Consider the following 19,854-nt stretch of genomic DNA (forward strand, 5'->3'; position numbering starts at 1 on the left):
AAGGCTAAGTATTCCTCTTGTGTATCTAGTAGATGTGACTCAAGATCCCTCGGTAGATAGTGAACTCTAGTTATTAGTCTGCATCTAAGGTCTTCGTATTGGGCACACTCAAACATAATGTGCACCCAGCTTTCTTGTTACCCTCAAGTACAACGTGGATCCTCCACTATTCCCAATGCTGTAAGCTTTGCATTGAAAGCCCCATGACTAGTAAGGAGGTAGGTCGTGTAAAGTCTGGGTTGCAGCCAGGTTGGAAGAATGGGGTATACTCTGTCTACGTCTGGGATGAATTTTTTGGTGATATTTCCTTTTGTTGTGTTTCACCAGCAGTATTGCCAGGTTTGTTTTAGGTATTTCTGCAGCCTGTTCTTTTTAGCTTTGTGGGTTTCTGTTATTCACTGTGTAGTGTAGATGGGTGCAAGGCATTCCTTTGGTTATATAATAGGTTATTCCAGTGCGTATGATGTCCAGGTCAAGGGGAAGGGCTCCGGCCAAAACCTGTAGGGCAACAGTGCTAGTGGTGCTGCAGGCTCTGTAATGATTAACAGGATAGTTCTATGGATTGAGTCAATTATGCATCTATTTACGGCGGTTGATGCCTTGTGATACCAAACCGCAGAGGCATATGTTATAGCTGGTAGGAATGTCATTTTATTATATAAGGAGAGTACACATCGTTTAAATCCCCAGTCACGACGGACCACATGGGCTAACAGTGCAGAATATTTCCTTATCTTTGTGATGATTACAAGATAATAATTTAATATTTTAACTTAAATTTAATTTAATTTAAGATTACAATTTAATATCACCCCCAGGTACTTCTGGCTTTGGAGTTTAATTGTGGTGTTGTTCACCTTTATTTGAGGTGGGCTGCGCAGGTCAAGGGAGCCTTTCAGTAAGATTGAGGATATCTTAGTCAGTAAGATTTTTAGGCAGTGTAAGAGGGTCCAGTCCTGTAGTATCTTGATGGCAGGTTTGCTTTTACCCCCAACTGTGCTCTACTGTCGGTAGCAATTTTCAAGATCAAGCCATTGCCCGAAAGCTTGGATTTGGACGTCACTAAGATCCATGGCCAGGAACTCATCCAAGACAATGTTTCACAGGAGCGGCCCCAGGACGGAACCCTGGGGGCAACTCCTGCAGACACGGCAGTTTACCCTACCATAAGGTGCCACGACACTAATACTCCTGTCAGTAAGGTAAGACTTCATAGTAAGATAAAAGTTGCAGGGAAGGTTGGCCCGCCTTAGTCTTGCCAGGACACTCAGCCACCAAATGGTGTCGAACGCCCTGGCAAAATCAATGGAGATGATTAGGTAGTATTTACTGTTGGAGCAGATCACACCATACAGCAGATGTCTAAGTGCCTCTACTGTCGAAGACTTGGGCTTAAAGCCGAACTGGGTAGACATGTGCAGTTCAGCACTCTTGTAATGTGTGTCAATTTGGGCATATAGCATTCTCTCAAATAGTTTGCTGATCACCGGTAGCAAAGCTATTGGTCTGTAGGTGGTTGGTTGTTGTGGAGGCTTCATGGGTATTTTTGGATCGGTTTCAGTCCCACAGTCTTCCAATTTATTGGGAAGATGCCTTGATTCAAACAGTTATTGAACAGATTTAGGAGGAGTTCGGGGGTTAGGTCCGTTACTTTTTTGATAATTTCTGGCTCGAGATAATTGAGGCCAGGGCACTTATTATTTCTTATGTGATTTGCTGCGGATTTGATGTCATCTAGCATGAATGGTGGTTCACAGGAGTCCGTGGTGTAAATGTTATTTTCTTGGCATATTCTATGCTGTTCAGGTGTAGTATGCATGGCAGTCTCCGGAAAAAAGCAACCAGAATATTTGTGATTGAATGTTGCCATGTGGTGGTTTGGCTCCTCTGCAGTGTCAATGTGGTAGAAATAACTACCCCCCCCCCCCCCCCCCCCCAAGTTTGTTTGTGATTATCCTATTGACTACTCCCCCAGGGTTCAATATTTACTGTTTATGCCTGTCAAGTTTTCCCAGTCTCTTTGTTTGCTCTTATTTATCGCATCCGTATATTTGTTTCTTGCTTCTCTATAGTGCTCCTTCAGTATCTGGACCTCAGCAGCAAGCCATGTGCGTCTTGCCTGTTGAAAGAGTTTTCTTCTTTTTATGGTCTCCCTCCTGAGTTGCTGGAACTCATGAGTCCACCAAGAGACTGCTCCCGGTTTGGGATTTCTCCTCTTCATTGATGCTTCACTTCCCGCAAGTATTATTTCTGTTACCCTCTTTTGATTTTCATCTGGGTCCCCATTCTGGTTTGTTGTTTCCAGATGTTGGGCTGCAGCAGGCATTAAGACCTCTCTGAACCTTTCCCAGTTCACCCAGTGGATGGCAAAGTGATTTAGTGTTTGTTTAGGTATCGGGAGCCTGTTTAATGATCTTCTGATTTGGCAGGTAATCACCCTGTGGTCGGAAGTCATCCATGAGTCTCTGATGATCCAATCCTCAATGTACCCTGCAAGGTTTTTGGTGGACAATGTGACATCAATAGTCACCTCCCACAGGGTATTACAAAATGTAGGGGGCACCTCCGTAGCCAGGTGTGCAGGAGCAGCAGTGCGTAGCACATGCTTCTTGATTAGACCGGGCTTCGAGCCCGTGAGCCACCAAATATGGAGAATTGCGAAAGGACAGAGAATTGACCACCGCATATCCCCGGAGCAATATGGCCTTAGTTGCTAATGCTCCTAAAAACCAAATAACAACAACAACAAAATGTAGGCATCTGGTGTGGTCTGTTCAGGATAGTGAACCGGGAGTTCGAGAGAAAGTGTTCTAAAATCTGTCCATGTCTGGTATGTCTCCTGTATGGGGTCAGACTGCACGAGGCTGGGGAACGGCAGCTTACATCTGCTCCAATTATGATTCTTTGATCAGGGAGCATGTCGGTCAAGGCCTGCAAGTACCTGGTGATAGGTGCGATGTCCTCGCCTGGCCTGCTGTAAAGGGCTACTGCATAGATTTGGCCCAAAGGCATTAAAGTAACACAGCTTTGTGCACCCTGCACAAAGCTGTGTTACTTTAGTCACAGTATAATTGGGATTGCGGACCACAACCGCAGCCCATGGAGTGTCACTCTCGTCAGGGACTATTTTGTATGCTTCCGGATATCCGCACGCTCGTTTTGAGTGGGTATATAGTTTCTGTAATAGTAGGACATCAGCTGCTTGCTTGTCCGCTATGACCTAAGTTGCTGGGCCACTTCTCTAGCTCTCTGCGTGTTATGCTGTATTATTGCAATTTTGGATCTGTTGTACTCTTTAGGGCGTCTCTCCATAGTCTGTTCGTGACTGCTATAACCTTTTTACTTTAAGATAAACTGGATAGTTTGGGTCTCTGAGAGAATTTGAGTGGTGCATTTTCCCTGCCTTACAGTTTGTATAGATTGGATCTTGCTCCTTCTTTGGACATGTTTTGTATTCATATCCCCTGCCAGAGCAGTGACCGTAGGTTGATTCTGTTTGTGTGGCCGTATTTACAACACCAGAAGCGTTTCGGGATTGCTACATGCTCCCGGAATCTGTGTGATCCCCATTCAATGATTGGATCTTGCTCCTTCTTTGGACATGATTTATATTCATATCCCCTGCCAGAGCAGTGACCGTAGGTTGATTCTGTTTGTGTGGCCGTATTTACAACACCAGAAGCGTTTCAGGATTGCTACATGCTCCCGGAATCGGTATGATCCCCATTCAATGTAGATTCTCTCTAGATTCTTTAGTCGGGGCCAGCTCTAAAACCCAGTTTCTGTTTTGTCCTGCCCTAGATCTTGGTGAGGACCTGAGCTGCACCAGGGTTTGCTCTTCCTGTAGTTGCTGGTGGGGGGGGTGTCTCTTAGATTTCTGTTTATGATCTCTGTGGCTAACTGTTCCGAGTTAGGTTCTTGTCTATGTCAAAGACAATGATAGCAAGTCCTCTCTTTTTAGGCAGTTCTGCAGTCAATCCCAAGGTGGCAAATTTTGGGTTATCCATTATTGTCTGTGCGTCTTCGTTTCCCTCCATTTCAGTAACAAGTGTCCTACAGTCCTCGTTTTCTGGATGGACTTTATCTTAGTAGCTTTGAGGTCATCCTTTAGTTCCTTCATCACATTAGTAGCTTTGAGGTCATCCTTTAGTTCCTTTATCACAGTTGTCTTTATTTCTTCACTGGTTCTCTTTTCTTGGGTACCATCTGTGGCCACAGGTCTAAGCACAACTGAGTTGTCATCAAGAGAGGTTGCTTCCCTTTTTGGGCCCCGCTCTGAGTTTGTTTTCCCTGATTTTGGTTACTCCTCAGCGTTTCGGCATATGTGGGAGCACACTGTTGCATTTTATTTGCCCCGCAGTCATTATAGGCTTGCAGCCTTGCTGTGACCTTTTCATTCTCAACATAGGTCTTGAAAAGGATAGTCTCCATCTTGTTAAAGATTGTGATGATTTGTGACCTCACAAAGGTGGATTCTGTTATTCGGTTCTTTAAAGGTTGATTCCAGTGCTGTTTTGAGTGCCAGTGACTTTTCATATACAGTGACCACCACCGATAGGGAGGGATCTATGAGGGGAGTCTCCTACTGTTTTTTGTTGTTTGTTTCTTTGTTCACATTGACATTTCCCCGAGTGGCCTTATTATCAGTTTGGGAGCGTGTTCCCCTCTCTATTTTCGCTGCTAACTGCTTTTTGTTTTTATGCTTGTTTTGCTTTGGGGGGGGGGGTCATTCAGTGTGGTGGTCATTCCCTGACCTCTCCGCATTCTCCGTGTTTGGTAGTCATGGGCTCGAACCTCGGTCTAATCAAGAAGCGTGTGCTACGCACTGCTGCTCCTGCCCACCTGGCTACGGAGGTGCCTAGTGCAATGACACTTCTTTGCTTACTGGAGGTTCGAAGTGGTGAAACTCATGTTTAGTGTCCAGAGCAGAGTTTGTGGCAACCCCCCCCCATATCCTTCGACCCATGCACAGTACTAAGTACTATAGGTTTTGATACCTTCCGTATTTGGGCTTTTCATAAAAAAAAAAATAGCATATCAACTGATACCTCAATCTCACATGACACTGAGAAATCAAAAACTGCAAAATACTGTAAGAAAACTGAATCACTCACCAACAGTATGGAGATGGATAAACATTTAGATAATGAGGAACCCATACTAGAACTTCATGCAAACAACAATATGGCTATTGGATGCCTTTGTCTTTTTTTTCTTTAAAAAAAAAAAAAAAAAAGCAAAACAGGACTGGAAGTAATGCATTGTCCAAAACACTCAGACAAATCTTTCCCAGCTAAACCTAAATAGGGCACAGCATCATACAGTGGAACTGCAAGGGACTAAGCAGTCATTCCAATGATTTAGGGGATTCACTTGTTCAATTCTATCCCAGTGGTATACCTGCAGAAAACATTTTTTGTGCCAATAAAAATCAAATCAAAGCAGGAAACATTCTTGTCACCATAAGTTGTTTTGCAAAAATTTACAAATTATATGATGTATAGATGAGATAAGAGCTCAGAGTCTCCTACACATAGAGGAGTAGCTATTCTTGTTCACTCTTAACATACCATCCAGGCACATCTAATTACAAATCACCCTAGAAGCTGTGGTGGCTTGTATTGCAGTTGATATATCAGTTACCCTTTTTTCATCTATATTCCACTATCAATACAATTTTCCCATTCAGAACTCGACAACCTCATTACACAACTCCAAACTGCAATTTATCTTTTTGGTGACTTTAATGACCACCATTAATTGTATGGGTACACATAATGGACATAGGAGGAAATACTTCAGTCATAAATATTTTGAATAATAATGATCTTAATATATTAAACTCTGGATCTACCACCTATATTCATTTTTCTACAGGAGTTACTTCTGCAATTGACTTGTCTGTCTCTTCACCATCCATCTTTCCAAGTATGACATGGTCAGTGTTGAACAATCCTTAAACAGTTATTGTTCAATACTCCATGTGCTGATCAATTATCCACTTGGAAGTAAAAACAAGGTGAACTGAGATGGCTGTTTTGCCCAAATTCTTCTAGACAAACTTTATGTTCATCAACAGCCTATTGAATGATGTGATTATTTACATAACTAATAAGATTCTAGCTGCAGTTAATGGCTCCATTCCAAAATCCCAAACAGTCTGAAATCACTGGTGAAACACTGATTGCTTTACTGCCTAGCAAGAATAAAATTGTGCATAGAATAATTTCTGCAAGTGTTATCCTCCTACTGGCAATCTAATTGCTTATAAAATACTTAAAGCTAAAGCAAGCTTCCACCTAAAGCTAGAGATAGATTAGGTGGAAGGCCAAATAGATTCATAGATTGTGTTTGCTATTGTCAACAAAGACACCGACCTGCGTTCATCTGGAGAGAATAAAGGTGCTAAATGGCAAATTCCTTTGATCCCTCCCTCTCCAATATAACACTGCACCTGAAGAAGTTTCTAATGGAATAGCAGAATTGTTTTCTACAATCTCTGCTTCTGCCTCCTATGCCTCCTTTCAGCACATCAGAACAGGTGCAGAACAGTGTAAAGTCAACTCCTACATACATCTCTTGCTCCTGCACAACCAGGCCTTTATGTTAATAGAAAAAGAATCAATAAATAGATATTTAAATAGTGTTGCAGACCCAGAAGACTTTTTTTTTTTTTTTTAATGGAAACCCCAAACACGAAAGGTATCAAAACCTATAGTACTTAGTACCGTGCATGGGTTGAAAGAGAGGTATGGGGGGGGGGATGCCGGAAGCTTTGCTCTAGAGACTAAACATGGGTTTGACCACTTCAAGCCTCCAATAAGCAAAGTGGTGGTATTGCACTGGTCGATGAGAGTCATCTACCACCTTTTTGCTATGTTACTGAAACATATACTTGAAGAAGACTGTATCCCATGTTGACAGTGTAACTGGATCTTCTCTGAAAATGCCTATTATTCTTCCTGGTGTCATATTTTTCCTCTATTAAAACCAGGCAAAGACATTTCCTTGGTTAAAAACTATAGGACAATATTTCTTATTAAAGGCCTCTGTAACCGAGTGGTCAGGAGTTTGTTTGTTTGTTTGTTTTGTTATTTGGTTTTTAGGAGCATTAGCAACTAAGGCCATATTGCTCCAGGGATATGCGGTGGTCATTCCCTGACCTTTCCACATCCTCCATATTTGGTGGTCATGGGCTTGAACCCCAGTCTCATCAAGAAGCTTGTTCTACGCACTGCTGCTCCTGCCCACCTGCCTATGGAGGTGCCATGTGGTCAGGAGTGGGATTGCAATAGCACACATTCTTTGAAACTGGGTTTCAACCTCCAACTACTAAATTCAGTCAATCTGCCAACCCGTGTTGGACCATTGTGTTAGATTATAGTCCATTCCCTCAGCATGACTTATTGAGGAGGCCTCCATCTTGCAGTGGATTGACAATGGCTGCAGATTCGTTATATTGTTTTATTATTTTTTACAAACTGTGGTTAAATTTTTTTGAAAGGATTGTGGATGGAATCTATCCAGTTACGTTAAAGGAGGCAGCAAAGGAAGTAAGCAAATAATTATGAGAGCATCCTTAGACTCAGGGGCGGTCCTCACAGAATGGAGATGCGCAAATGCAGTTCACAAAGTGGATCAACTAATTACATACCTGTTAATTTAATTTCTGTTCAGAGAAAATAATGGCGTCACTGGTTAAAAAAGCACTGCAGGATCATGTAGACAAGACTGTGGTAATAATTCATACACAGTATTGGTTTGTTAAGGGGAAGTCTGTCTTTTGTGACCAGTTTGATTGGATACTATGAAGGAACTGGATGCAACAAATAATTTTGATATTGTATTCAGGAAAGCTTTTCATACTGTTCCACATGGAAGGCTGCTGTATAAATTGAAGCAGTATGGCATTAAGGGCAAGTTGCTACAATGGATAAAAGGATTGCTGAGTGGGGAAGAGAGAGAGTGGTAATCAATGGACACTGCTCTTTGTGGACTAATGTTATTAGTGGAGTTCCCCAGGGTTTTGGTGTTGGGCCCATTGTTGTTTTGTATATTTGTTAATGATATTGATGAAGGTATGTCGGGCTTAATGTAAAAGTTTGCAAATAATACAACGGTTGGCACGGTTGTTAATAACAGTTAATGCAGGGTTGTTAATGTTGTTACTGCAACAGAATCTAGAAAAGTTGGGCAGATGGGCTGAGAAATACCATAAATGAATTTTACCATTGACAAATGAAAAGTATTGCAGGGGCTCACGTCTGATGAGTATGGGCTTGGCACACCTAGGGTCCTGAGATGGATATCATCATTCTTCTCTTTCTTGGTACTACACTCAGGGTAGTAGAGAATAAAAAGACCTGGGGTCAATTGTGCAGTGACCCCATGACCTGCTCTGGCAGCCTGTCTGCCAGAGCATGTCATGGGGTCTTGTCAGTGATATGCAGGAATTTTGCTATCAGGGATAAGGAGGTAATTTTCCCTTTGTATAAGGCAATGGTCAGGTCACACCTTGAGTACTGCGTACAAGGCTGGAGGCCTCATTTAAGGAAGGATGTAGAGTTGCTAGAATGAGTACAGATGAGGGTAACAAAGGGGTACTGTTACCAGAAAGGCTTAAGTTCAGCAAATTGCAGCATCTGGAGTCTAGGTACCCGTGAGGTGATCTGATTGCGGTGTATAAAATCTCGAATGGTTTGAGCAGCCTCAGTGCTGATGGGATTCTTACTCTTGCTCAGATTACAAACCTCAGTGGGTATAAACTCAAATTAAGGAAAGACAGTTTGTAGAACAGATGTGCAGAAATTTGGCTTTAGCCAGCAGGTAGTTGATTGCTAGAACAAACTTCCATCTGTCGTTGTAGAAGTTGATAACTTAAATAAAGAACTGGTCAAACTTTTGGTGCAAATGGATGGGCTGAAATTGGAACCCCCCCCACCCACCGCCACAGCTGATGCTGTATAAGCTTTACAAGTGATGTGCTTTCCACCCTGATTGTGAACCACAAATAAACAATACACCAAAATCTCCAAGCTCACATCATTCATTTATGAACCACTTGTCTAAAATATTTGAATATATTTTGGTCAGTCTTATCCATGTCATGGGGAGCAGCTAAAACCCAAATGATAATTCATTTGGGTTTTAGCAATGCATTCAATTCAATTTGGTCTCTCATGAAAAGTTTCTGTCCAAGCTGAAACATGTTGGGATTAGTGACAAGATTCTAACATGAATCTCAGTGTGACTGCAGGACAGAAGAGAGAGCGTTGTGATTAATGAATATTCTTCAGATTGGTCTAATATCTGAAGTGGGATCCCCAATTTTGACATCATGATGGATGTCAAAATTAGGTAGAGGATGTCATTTTACAGACACTTTAAAGATTGGAAGAGTCATTAATGTTCAGTGCCAAGCAGCACGCCTTCATGATGACTTGAACAGGCGTCAAGAATGGTCAGAAAAGTGACAGATGTGTTTCAATGCAGCAAAATACGAGGTCCTACATTTGGGAATAGCAGCCCAAAAATATTTTGTACATGTGATATGGTTGAATTAAAAAGAGTAGTGGAAGAAAGAGATACAGCAGTTAAAATACAGGCAGATATGAAGTTTGTTGAGCAATGTAAACAGGCCAGGAAAACCCATTGTATCCTATTGATAATTAATCAGAGAATATCTGTAGAGATAAGGAGATCATAATCCCATTGAATAAGGCAATTGTAAGACCTCATTTGGAATATGGTGTACAGGTATGGAGACCTCTTCTGATAAAAGACATTGAGCTTATTGAAAGAATCCTAAAGAGGGGCTACTCACATGGTGAGATTTGGTGACTGTACAAGGTAAGACTTTAATCAGTACCGGGCTCGCAATCAGGCACCTTATAGGGGAACCAGATTGAGGTTTATAAGGCTCTGAAAGGGGTTAGTAAAATGAATAAAGGCAGAATTTTCGTCGTAATAAAGAATTACCAAACTAAGAGCCCATAAATTCAAATTATAGGAGTTTAGATTAGATTGTAGGAAGTTTTCTTTTTTATTTAGTTCTATTTAAAAGAACTAATATATAAAATGAAATTTCATATCTAGTTTTTTTTTTTAGAAAGATAAATCTGGCAATTATATCTGTGTTCCGTACAATTTGTGCATTTTCTTTTTTATTTAGTTATTTTTTTTATTTTATTATTTTTTTTTATTTTAAGAACTAATATATAAAATGAAATTTTATATCTATTTTTTTTAGAGATTGGAAGATCTCTAAAATTATCTGGCAATTATTATTTCTGTTTTTCATACAATTTGTGTGTGAAAATGATATTCATAGGTTAAACATAGTTTTTAATGCAGTATCGTTGGTTTTAGACAGTCTGTCCACACTTTGCATGTATTGTTATACAAGACTTGTGAAGTGATCTTGCTTGTAAAGCAATACATACATATATAGAGAGAAAGGGGACTTAAAAGAGCATATTGGGAGAAGAGTAATAAATATTATATTATACACTTGTAATTAAATTGAATGGTTAAGTTTAGAGAATGTAAAACTGTGGAGCTTTATTAAGTGTTCTATGAAGTTATAATCTTAGTAATTAATTAATAAAGATTACTTTTTCTGTTAATCAAAGAAGAGAAAAAATGTGATTAATTTAAGGTTGGGGGAAATTTGCCTGAAACGCAATGCATTGTGTGCGTTAACTAACTTGTTTTGTAGGCGCCTCTGGTGGGAAGGAGCAGCAGTGCCTAGCACACGCTTATTGATTAGACCGGGTTCGAGCCCATCACCACGAAATACGGAGGATGCGGAAAGGTCAGCGAATGACCACTGCATATCCCGGTGCAATATGGCCTTAGTTTGCTAATGCTCCTAAAAATCAAATAACAACAAATAACTTGTTTTGTAAACCAGAATAATCATTCTTGTTTTTAATTTTTAATTATTTTACTTTTTAAAATTTTGTGCAGTGCACAAAATGCTTATTCATGCACAGCAGCCCTGGTCAAGTGTACTTTTCCCTGAGAGATGTGAGAATTCTGCTAACCTGCAACATTTAGAAAATCAGCATCTGCCAGATGACCTAATTGAAGTGTTTTAGGGCTTTCATTGTGTCAAATACTCAAAATTCAAATATCTTTATTTTTTCTCAAATGGCCCCGGTACATACATATGCATGCAGGTCAGAGGACATAATTTTTAATTTGGAGAAGATGGTGTGTGTGTGTGTGTGTGTGTGTGTGTGTGTGTGTGTGAAATTTTGCTTTCAGCAAAAGTGTTATTAATTTGTGGAATAACTTTCCACCTGGTGTTGTGGAAGTGTATAGTAAATGAAAGGGATATATATATATATATATAAAACACACACCCCTTTCATTTACTATTTCTGTATTTATATATATATTTTATTTCCTGATAAGCTTGTTTCCTTCTTTAATTTCTCCACTTCTAATACTATGTTTTTAACTGACCTGTTTGAATTTAGAATGTTAAAAAACCGCAGTAGGGGGGGGGGGAAGAAAAAAACAAGAATCGAATTGAAATACAGTTTCCTGGTTATTTTTATTCATCACTATGAGTGAATGATTCATCACTTTGTTTCACTTTTATTATTGTGTATGTAGCATTTATGCAATAGTTAAAATGAATCAGTCCTAATGCTGATAATCCTAAGATCAGTTTAAAATCATTGATCATATTGAATAATTCCTTATAAGCAGTATATTTGAATTTATTTTTTAGAGCTTAACTGTGAGGGATACTGTGAGGGAATGCTTGGAAAAGGATCCATGTGAAAGGACTGAGGATGATATTGAAATTCTTTTGGAATCCATGCAGCACCTTCCTGTAAGTTGAACGTGTAATATCTATGAATACACCCTGATTTATGTTATGTTTCATTATTTTGGCTTAGAATTATCGAATTTTGATCTTTGTTTTGTATATTTTTTTTTTATTTGCATGCAGTTGTTGTTCTAGTAATGTTTGTCTACTTTGATATTAGATAATTGAAAAATAAGTTGTTTTTTTTTTGTAGTAGGTAGATAGATTGTCTATTTGTATTTTTGTAGAGATTTTATTTATATCTTTAAAAACGTCAAGCTGTTTAATAGAAATTTCCAACAGTGCAAATAACAATTCAATCAAATTCCTACAGTTCACTAGAAATTCACGTTCAGAAAAGTTTGTTTTAGATCAAGTGGAAGGTTATACAGTACTTGGGAATATAGGACAGCATTGTTGTATTATTTTTAAATGCAATCTGAGTTTCCTTCCTTAATATACTACTTTTTTAAGTTTGTTTATTTTCTGCATTAGGAAAGAATAACATATGGAAATGCATTTTTATTATGTGTTATGTACTCATTTAATATTTTCTAGTTTGCTTGGATTTTTTTTATTGCCAAACTCATCTGTAACAAACTTCCCTGGAATGAAATTTTTTGATGAACTATGTATGTTGAACCTAATTTCTCTTAATTTTTTGTCCATATAATGAAATTATACCTGTGTGTAATTAAGTTGGGAGTGGAATGCCTTGTTCAGTGAAGTTAGTTATGCTAAATAGGTGGAGTCTGAGTAATGCTCTCCTTGGATTTTTGAAAATCGGCACAAATTTTAAACTGAAAATTTGTTTGCAAAAGGTTAATGAAAGGGACTGAAAACCCGCTCATAACCATTCTTTCCCACTACATGCTTTTTCTGAATTACTATGCCCATCAATCAGTTTAACATGTAGCTTTTATAGTCTGTTTTGTCCATCTCATGCTCATCCTCTGCAACTACTTGAATTTCAGTCAATTTGATGCTTAACTTTATTAGTTGTTATGATATGTAATTTTACAGTGATGTGCTGAGTATATTTTGCTAATTAATAATGAATAAATACTGATAGTATCTACTGTCTGACTTGTTTTTTGTAAATTTGGCCATAAAGAACCCTAATTGTCAGCTTATTTATATTACTCTTTACAAAGCATTTTGTGAGAGTTGTAAATTGTTATTGTTGGGTAGCTGCAGCTGTGTTTGCACTTTGTAGTTATAAATTCATAAAAAAAATGGACTGACAGATTTTTACTAATGATCAAAGAGGATACACCATACTTTGAGACTGCTTAATGAACCCACTGCCTCACGGTGATCCAGATCTTTAAAACACTGTGTAGTGAGAGAAGTGCGCATGCACGAACACATCAATATATTTTCCATATGTGTGTGCAGTGCTTTTTTTTTTTTTTTTTTGGGGACGGTACGGCGTACCGGCACCTTTATTAACAGTGACGTGTGACTTTTGGATGTAATGCACTTCGAAATTTGTAATATTCCTTAAATTTGCTATTCAAAAAAGCTTAAAATTATTTAACTAAATTTGCATTTTTTACTGTCTGTTGTTAAGATATTTTCTATATAAAACTGTATAACCATTTTTATAATTCTAAATTACTCATTTGGACCTCTGTTTAACGAAATCCTTTTATGCCGAATTATTTTGAATTCCCCTTGGAAGTTACATTTAAAATACTTTCCGTTGAGTGATAAAATTTTCATATAGCGAACGGATTAGGAGAGAATATACTCGGTATGCACTATTCACATTTTTGGCCTTCAGGAAATTAGTGCTGCTGCTGCGTGAATTAAGATGGCTAAAGGGATTACCATTCTACAACTTAGTGGTACCTGTCCCACATATGGAGAAGTCGCGCTGGTCAGCAGTGACCAGATTAAGGGGTATTCCCAATGGACTCTGGTCCACTTTCTACTGCAGTGGTGTCCAAACCTTTCCCGTACAGGAGCCATATTAAAAAAAAATTCAAGGTTAGATTTCTTTAGTGTGTTCCTTTTTCCCTATCTTGTTGCATGTAAAAGTAAAATTGAAAATATTCAAAAATTTTATTAAGTACAATACACAATTACATTTACTGAACAAAACATTTAATGAGAATTTTTTTTGATAATTAACAAAATTTAAAATGCTATTTTAGTTCACTTTCCTGGTGGGCCATAGGTTGGACACCGCTATGAATCAACTGTAAGCGTCCCGTTCGAGAATTATGAGGGAGTGATTTTCTTTTACCCCAACAAATAATCAGCTGTTCTCTCGCAAAAGTGTGTTATCCAAATTTTTCCGTAAATTTTCCATATCTCTGTTTACAGTACTTGAATATCTGAATGACACCGACATTTTGGACAGTTTCAAAAAAAAAATTCAAATCTAAAAACTAGTGACAATACTGATGACGAGAGAGAAAGAAAACGAGGACAACGAAGGTATTAAACCGTCTAATTGTGAAATTATGGCATTTGGTGAAACTTAAATTAGAAAATTGTCAATTAGATTACAGTTAAATGAAAGAGATACAATTTGTGGATTTCGGGAATACCTAATTGAAAAGATGGTTTCGGAAGAATTGAAGCATTTGATGTTACTGCTCTGAGTGGGATATCAATTTCGAGTGAATGTGAAGGAGGATTTTCACAAATAAATCTGATCGTCAGCCCAACCAGAGCTTCGTTGATGACAAAAACAGTTTCTTCACTACTGTTTGTAGGCCCACCGCTGACCTGCTTCAGTCCAGCAGAATATGTTGGTTCGTGGCTGCTCCGAAAACGTCATTAAGCAAGAGACACACAAAGAGAAAAAAGAAGTTGGCAGAGGGTGTTGGATGAGAACTTAATAAAAATTTGGAATATTCTACAAAAACTTTATTATGAAATTATTTTTATTTATGTTATTTATTTTTACTTATTATTTTTAGGGGCCGTAGTCTAACAAAGGATGCTTATAATGTCATTCAATTGTCTGTCTGTCCATCCGTCTGTCACAGCATTGTATCTCTGGAACCACTCAACTTATCGACTTGAAATTTTGCATGGATTTGTACATCATGTGGGCCAACATAATGCCATATTGATCGTTCTTGAAAAAAATTTGTCTGAGAAAAATTTGAGGAGAATTGTCATTGACAACCTATAGCTTATTATACACTGTTGGAAAACGCTCAACGAATAGGTTTAAAATATAATTTTTTAAATATTTTTAAAGTTAAAAATGGCGGCACCAGACAGGAAAATGCAAGTAATTTTTGTGTCCCCTCCCCCTCCATTTCCATCACTAATGGAGCTAAAAATTTAAAAATCACATTAGCTATGTGTTATTCGATGTTTATCAAGGGAAAACTATTCCGATTGAAATCTATCATTTACTTTTTGTGTTAAAATTAAAAAAACAATTTTTATTGCACTTCAATAGTGTGCTTCTTTGTACTAAGCAACTCTCCTTTTGCAACAAGAAGTATTTTTTAACAATTTACAAAGCTGGAGTTGTCCCAGAAAGGAGCTACTCAGAGAGCCAGTGTCGAGGCGGTGGTGGTGGGGAGTCTTGCACAGCCTGCCAGTCGCTACTCCAGGAAGAAGTTGGAGTCGCTTCTCCCACCCTTGTTATTCACAACAACTGCAAAGACTCAAATAGACAACATTTTTGTTAGTTCCTCAGTTTTAGGCCAAGCCGGGGTACTAGAAACTTTTTTTCAGTCACCACAAAGCTCTCTATTTGAGATACTACACTAACGGCCATTCGTGACTATGGACCCTTCATCCCGAGTGCCCGGAACTCATTAGTTGACAGATTTATTTACTTATTTTACTCATATTTTACTTATATTTTTAATATACTTGAATAATAAATTTGTGCTTAATAAACTGTGTTAATATACTAAATTTGTTGTTCTTATTCCAAAAACATTACTATGAAAGTAACAATATCAGGAAAAAAAAACTTTTAGAGTACTTTTCATATCCTTTTAATTTTCAATTTTTCGTGATTGCAAAGAATGAGTACCGGCACGTATTTTTTTACAAAAAAAAAAAGAAAAGAAAAGCTGTGTGTGTGTGTGTGTGTGTGTATTAGTAGTTATGAAGGGCAATGTGCTAACGTTACAGTACTAGTAATGCTAATTATGGAGAACAAAGGGTGAACAGAACTGAATGTGGGCTACGGTATATGGTATAAGCTCTAAACATTTTATTTCTCCACAGGTTCAGATTGCCATGACTCCAGTAAGTTATCCCATTTCTTGCTTTTTATTCTTTTTATTCTTGTTAGCTTTACTTCCAGCCTCTGTCGGGTCAGTCATGAAATATACGCGCACCTCATGATTAAAATTTAAAAAAATTATTTTAACATACTTTACCTACCTACGCTAACTTTACCTACTTTTGACGTATACCATGTGTGGCGTCTGTTTCATGTCAGAAACAGAGGCTATACCCACTTATTGCTGTTTACTCCTTTGGTTTCGATGGCTGGCCCTCAAAAAAGGCACTGAGGTCACAGGACGAATAGCACTAAATTATTCTTATTATCGCTTATTACTTCTCCTTTATCTTTGCTCCTTTCTTTGTTCACCGTGATAGCGATTTCTGTTCCATTTGCCCTTCATTTTCCATAATCAGCGTTACTAGTACCGTAACGTTAGCACATTGCCCTTCATGACTACTAACTTATGTAGCAATTATGGTTGTTGGGTACTTTCTGCATATAGCAGTGTCCCAGGTCCATAATCCATTATTATTATTTTTATTATTAATAATATCTTAAACTATTGCTTTCTTTAAAAACATATATATATCTATGGAAAATAAATTTTAATTAAACAAGTATAAAAAAAAAGAAAGCATAAAGGAAGGAGATACAGAAAGATAGTAAGACAATGTCTGCTGACTGCAAATCATTACATAGTATATATTTGTTAGAATAAATTATGGAGAATATGTAGAATATGTTAGCATAATGGCAAGCCAGGTAAGAAGCAAATACAAAGAAGACCAATAGTATATTGCTGTATAAATGGTTGGCATTCCCTATTTATTGATACAGAAATTAAGTAATGAATAATTAGTCACTTTCATTCAATTTATAAATATATTTGAAGTAAAGCAGTTATTACCAAATAGTCATTTCGGTTAATAAATTTGTGTTTTTTTTAGGCATTTGCCAATATGACCATGGCTGTTCGGAGGGCACTGTGTGCAGTGATGGTTTCGGCAACTGTCGAAAAGGCTGGCACCGTTGTCCTAAATGAAGGTGAAAAATTAGACTCATGGTCTGTTATAATTAATGGACACGTGGAGGTTGAACAGTCTGATGGTGAAGTGCACGAACTCCATCTAGGTGATAGGTAGGTTTTCTTGAATGGTGTAAAAATCCTCTCTTTGAAAGTGACTGTTTTGTTTCAAACAAAACAGTCACTTTCTGACTGTTTGAAAATTTGTCATTATGATAGTCCAACTGAATTTTACACGTTTTATTGATTATATCACAAGTTGTTGAGTTATGTTAATTCCTGTTTGAAGTGGTTTTTGAAATAGAGGTCAACATTAATCCAGTTCAGTGTTGACTCTAGTTGCCTGTAAAAGTTCTGTCAAAATGGGATCTTAATAATATACAAACACTAAATTATTTAAAATTTCATACTTTCATAATTAACAGCTGATTAATTTTCTTTTATATGATTCATGTTTATATTATATAGGGAAAATTGATTCCTTTTAATATATATATATATATATATATATATATATATATATATATATATATATATATATATATAATCAAAGTAGGATGTCAATTTTTTGAAAGCAGCGAAATTCAAGACTTTCTGATATATTTTAAATTTTGTCTAATGAATTACCAACCTTTTCTATGGAGGAAACTTTCATCTTGAGTTTTCCTGCCATATTTTATGTTTCAGCATTAATTTCTGTCTGATCAGGGATTGGGCAGGTAAATTACTTTTTAATTAAGCAAAAGCTCAGTATTCACTGATTCTATGTTTTCAATTTTAACTGTTTGCAGAAACTTTCCATGTGATGGCTCCTTTTATGTGAACAATTGGCCATCACTTGAATACTGTGTGTTGCTTACAATACATTCTCTCACAGTGGCAAGGAGAGAGAGGTTTATGAATATTGAAAATATATATAAAATCGCAAGTTATTAAAAACCAATTTTATTTGTAAAGATTACTGTGATTAGATACTTTATATATTTTTATTTTTCAAAAATAAATTTAACACAACAATAAAAAATTGTAATGTGCAAACATTACATTTCTAAGCATTCTTTGCAGTAAACTAAATTTTGGGACACATTTTCCTCATAAATAGCTGAAGTAGTGTTTGTAACAGTGTAAAGAGTTACTGTCTGTTCGCAGATGGATGATACTTTGGTGCCTTGGCAACTGGATCAAACCATTTTGCCAAAAGGTAAGGTAAAAGAGGTTTTTACATTCTATACAGTGATACCTACCAATGATGTTACTGGCAACAAATTCTAAATGGGAAGCATTCAGGGAAATAATTATAGAAGCTACGAGGTTTTTTGTACCAGCTGAGAAATGCTGTTCAAGACTTAGACCTAAATGGATGTCAGATGATCTAATGAGATACATGGCAGAGAAGAAAAATGCATGGGATGCATATAAATTATCAGGTGATACAGAGGCCTGTGGTAGATATAAACTAGTCTGCAATCTAGTGAAAAAGGAGGTTAGGCAAGCTAAGTCAGATTAGGAGAAATCTTTGGCAAAGGATGCAAAGAAAAACAAACATTTTTTTACTTATGTAAACTAGAAGGAAGGAGATGAATCAAATTGGTCTACCTGATATTGATGGTTCTGTTAATTATCCTGTACAGTTTACTGACAAACTGAATTTTTGCATCTATATTCACACATGAGTAATTCTTTAGGGAAGTGGATGCCAGAAGTTTATCAGCCTCTAGCAGAGAAAGATAAATGATTTTGTAATAAATGAGAGGAAAGTGGAAGAGAAGTTGCCAAAGTTAAATTTAAAAAAGTGACCTGAGGTGGGAACTATCCAATTATATTAACGCTGCACTGCAAAGGAGTAAGCAAAACCTTAGCCATAATTATGAGAGCATCTTTGGATTCAGGGAAGTTCCTGTGGACTGGAGATGTGTGAATGTATTCCCAGTTCACAAAGAGGGATCAAAGGGTGATATGAGTAATTACATACCTGTTGGCTTAACTCCTTCCAGGTAAAATTACAGAATTGTTAGTTGACTTTTTTTCAGAGAAATAATGGAATCGCTGGTAAAGAAGTAATGCAGGGCCATTTAGATAGGAATGCATTTATACATCAGCCACAGCATAGATTTATTAAGGGGCAGTCTTGTGTGACCAGTCTGATTGGATACTATGACACAGTAAACAAAGGAACTAGATGCAACAAATAATTTTGACCTTGTTTTGACACTGTTCCACACAAGACTGATGGCCCGTCACGGCCAAAAGGCTAGGGGTTTACATATAAGAGGCGTTACAAAAACATTAAATACCATAAGACATTCAAGAAAAAAACAAGATGACATTAAATGATATAGGGATAACAAAACGAAATGACAAATACATATACAATTTACAGTAGTGACTGTTGTCCTCACAGTTCATGGGAGAGAGCAGCAAGAGCACTGTGAGGCTCGTTTCCCATTATGATCACTAATTAATTCACAGGGGTCTCCAACCGGAGCAGTTTCACTTCCGTCTAGATGGTTGTGATTGGTTGCAATTCTTTGTCAAGAGATGGTGGCGCTACGTCCGCTGTGGTTGCCATTCCCGTATTAGTTAAGAGGTTTGGTGATTGTCAGATGCAGCTGACAGTCTGCAGTCCATGGAGGGTGTTGGGGCGAGTATCCCACATCTATATTGTCAGTTGATGGCAAATTTTTTAAGTTCAGCGTCGATGTCCTGGATTCGTCCGAGCATCTGGTATGGTAGGAAATGATCTGATAGGTGGAGGCGTGAATGAAGAGGGCAAATAGTTGGGGTGGCTCTGAG

At 37.6% G+C, this 19,854-nt stretch overlaps 1 protein-coding gene across 2 annotated transcripts in view; it reads left to right on the top strand.

Moving 5' to 3' along the window:
• Window positions 1-19,854, top strand: part of LOC150081655 (rap guanine nucleotide exchange factor 2-like) — a 900,618-nt gene that overhangs the window by 523,783 nt on the left and 356,981 nt on the right. For both annotated transcript variants that reach the window (XM_090380578.1, XM_090380579.1), the window contains exons 5-6: window positions 11,741-11,845; window positions 16,985-17,175. In XM_090380578.1, the coding sequence (XP_090236704.1) occupies window positions 11,741-11,845; window positions 16,985-17,175 (296 nt within the window). The remainder of the gene's footprint in view (window positions 1-11,740; window positions 11,846-16,984; window positions 17,176-19,854) is intronic.

This window comes from Mastigoproctus giganteus, chromosome 8 (genome assembly GCF_048544385.1).
Source record: "Mastigoproctus giganteus isolate SK-2022 chromosome 8, ASM4854438v1, whole genome shotgun sequence".
NCBI lineage: Eukaryota > Metazoa > Arthropoda > Arachnida > Uropygi > Thelyphonidae > Mastigoproctus > Mastigoproctus giganteus.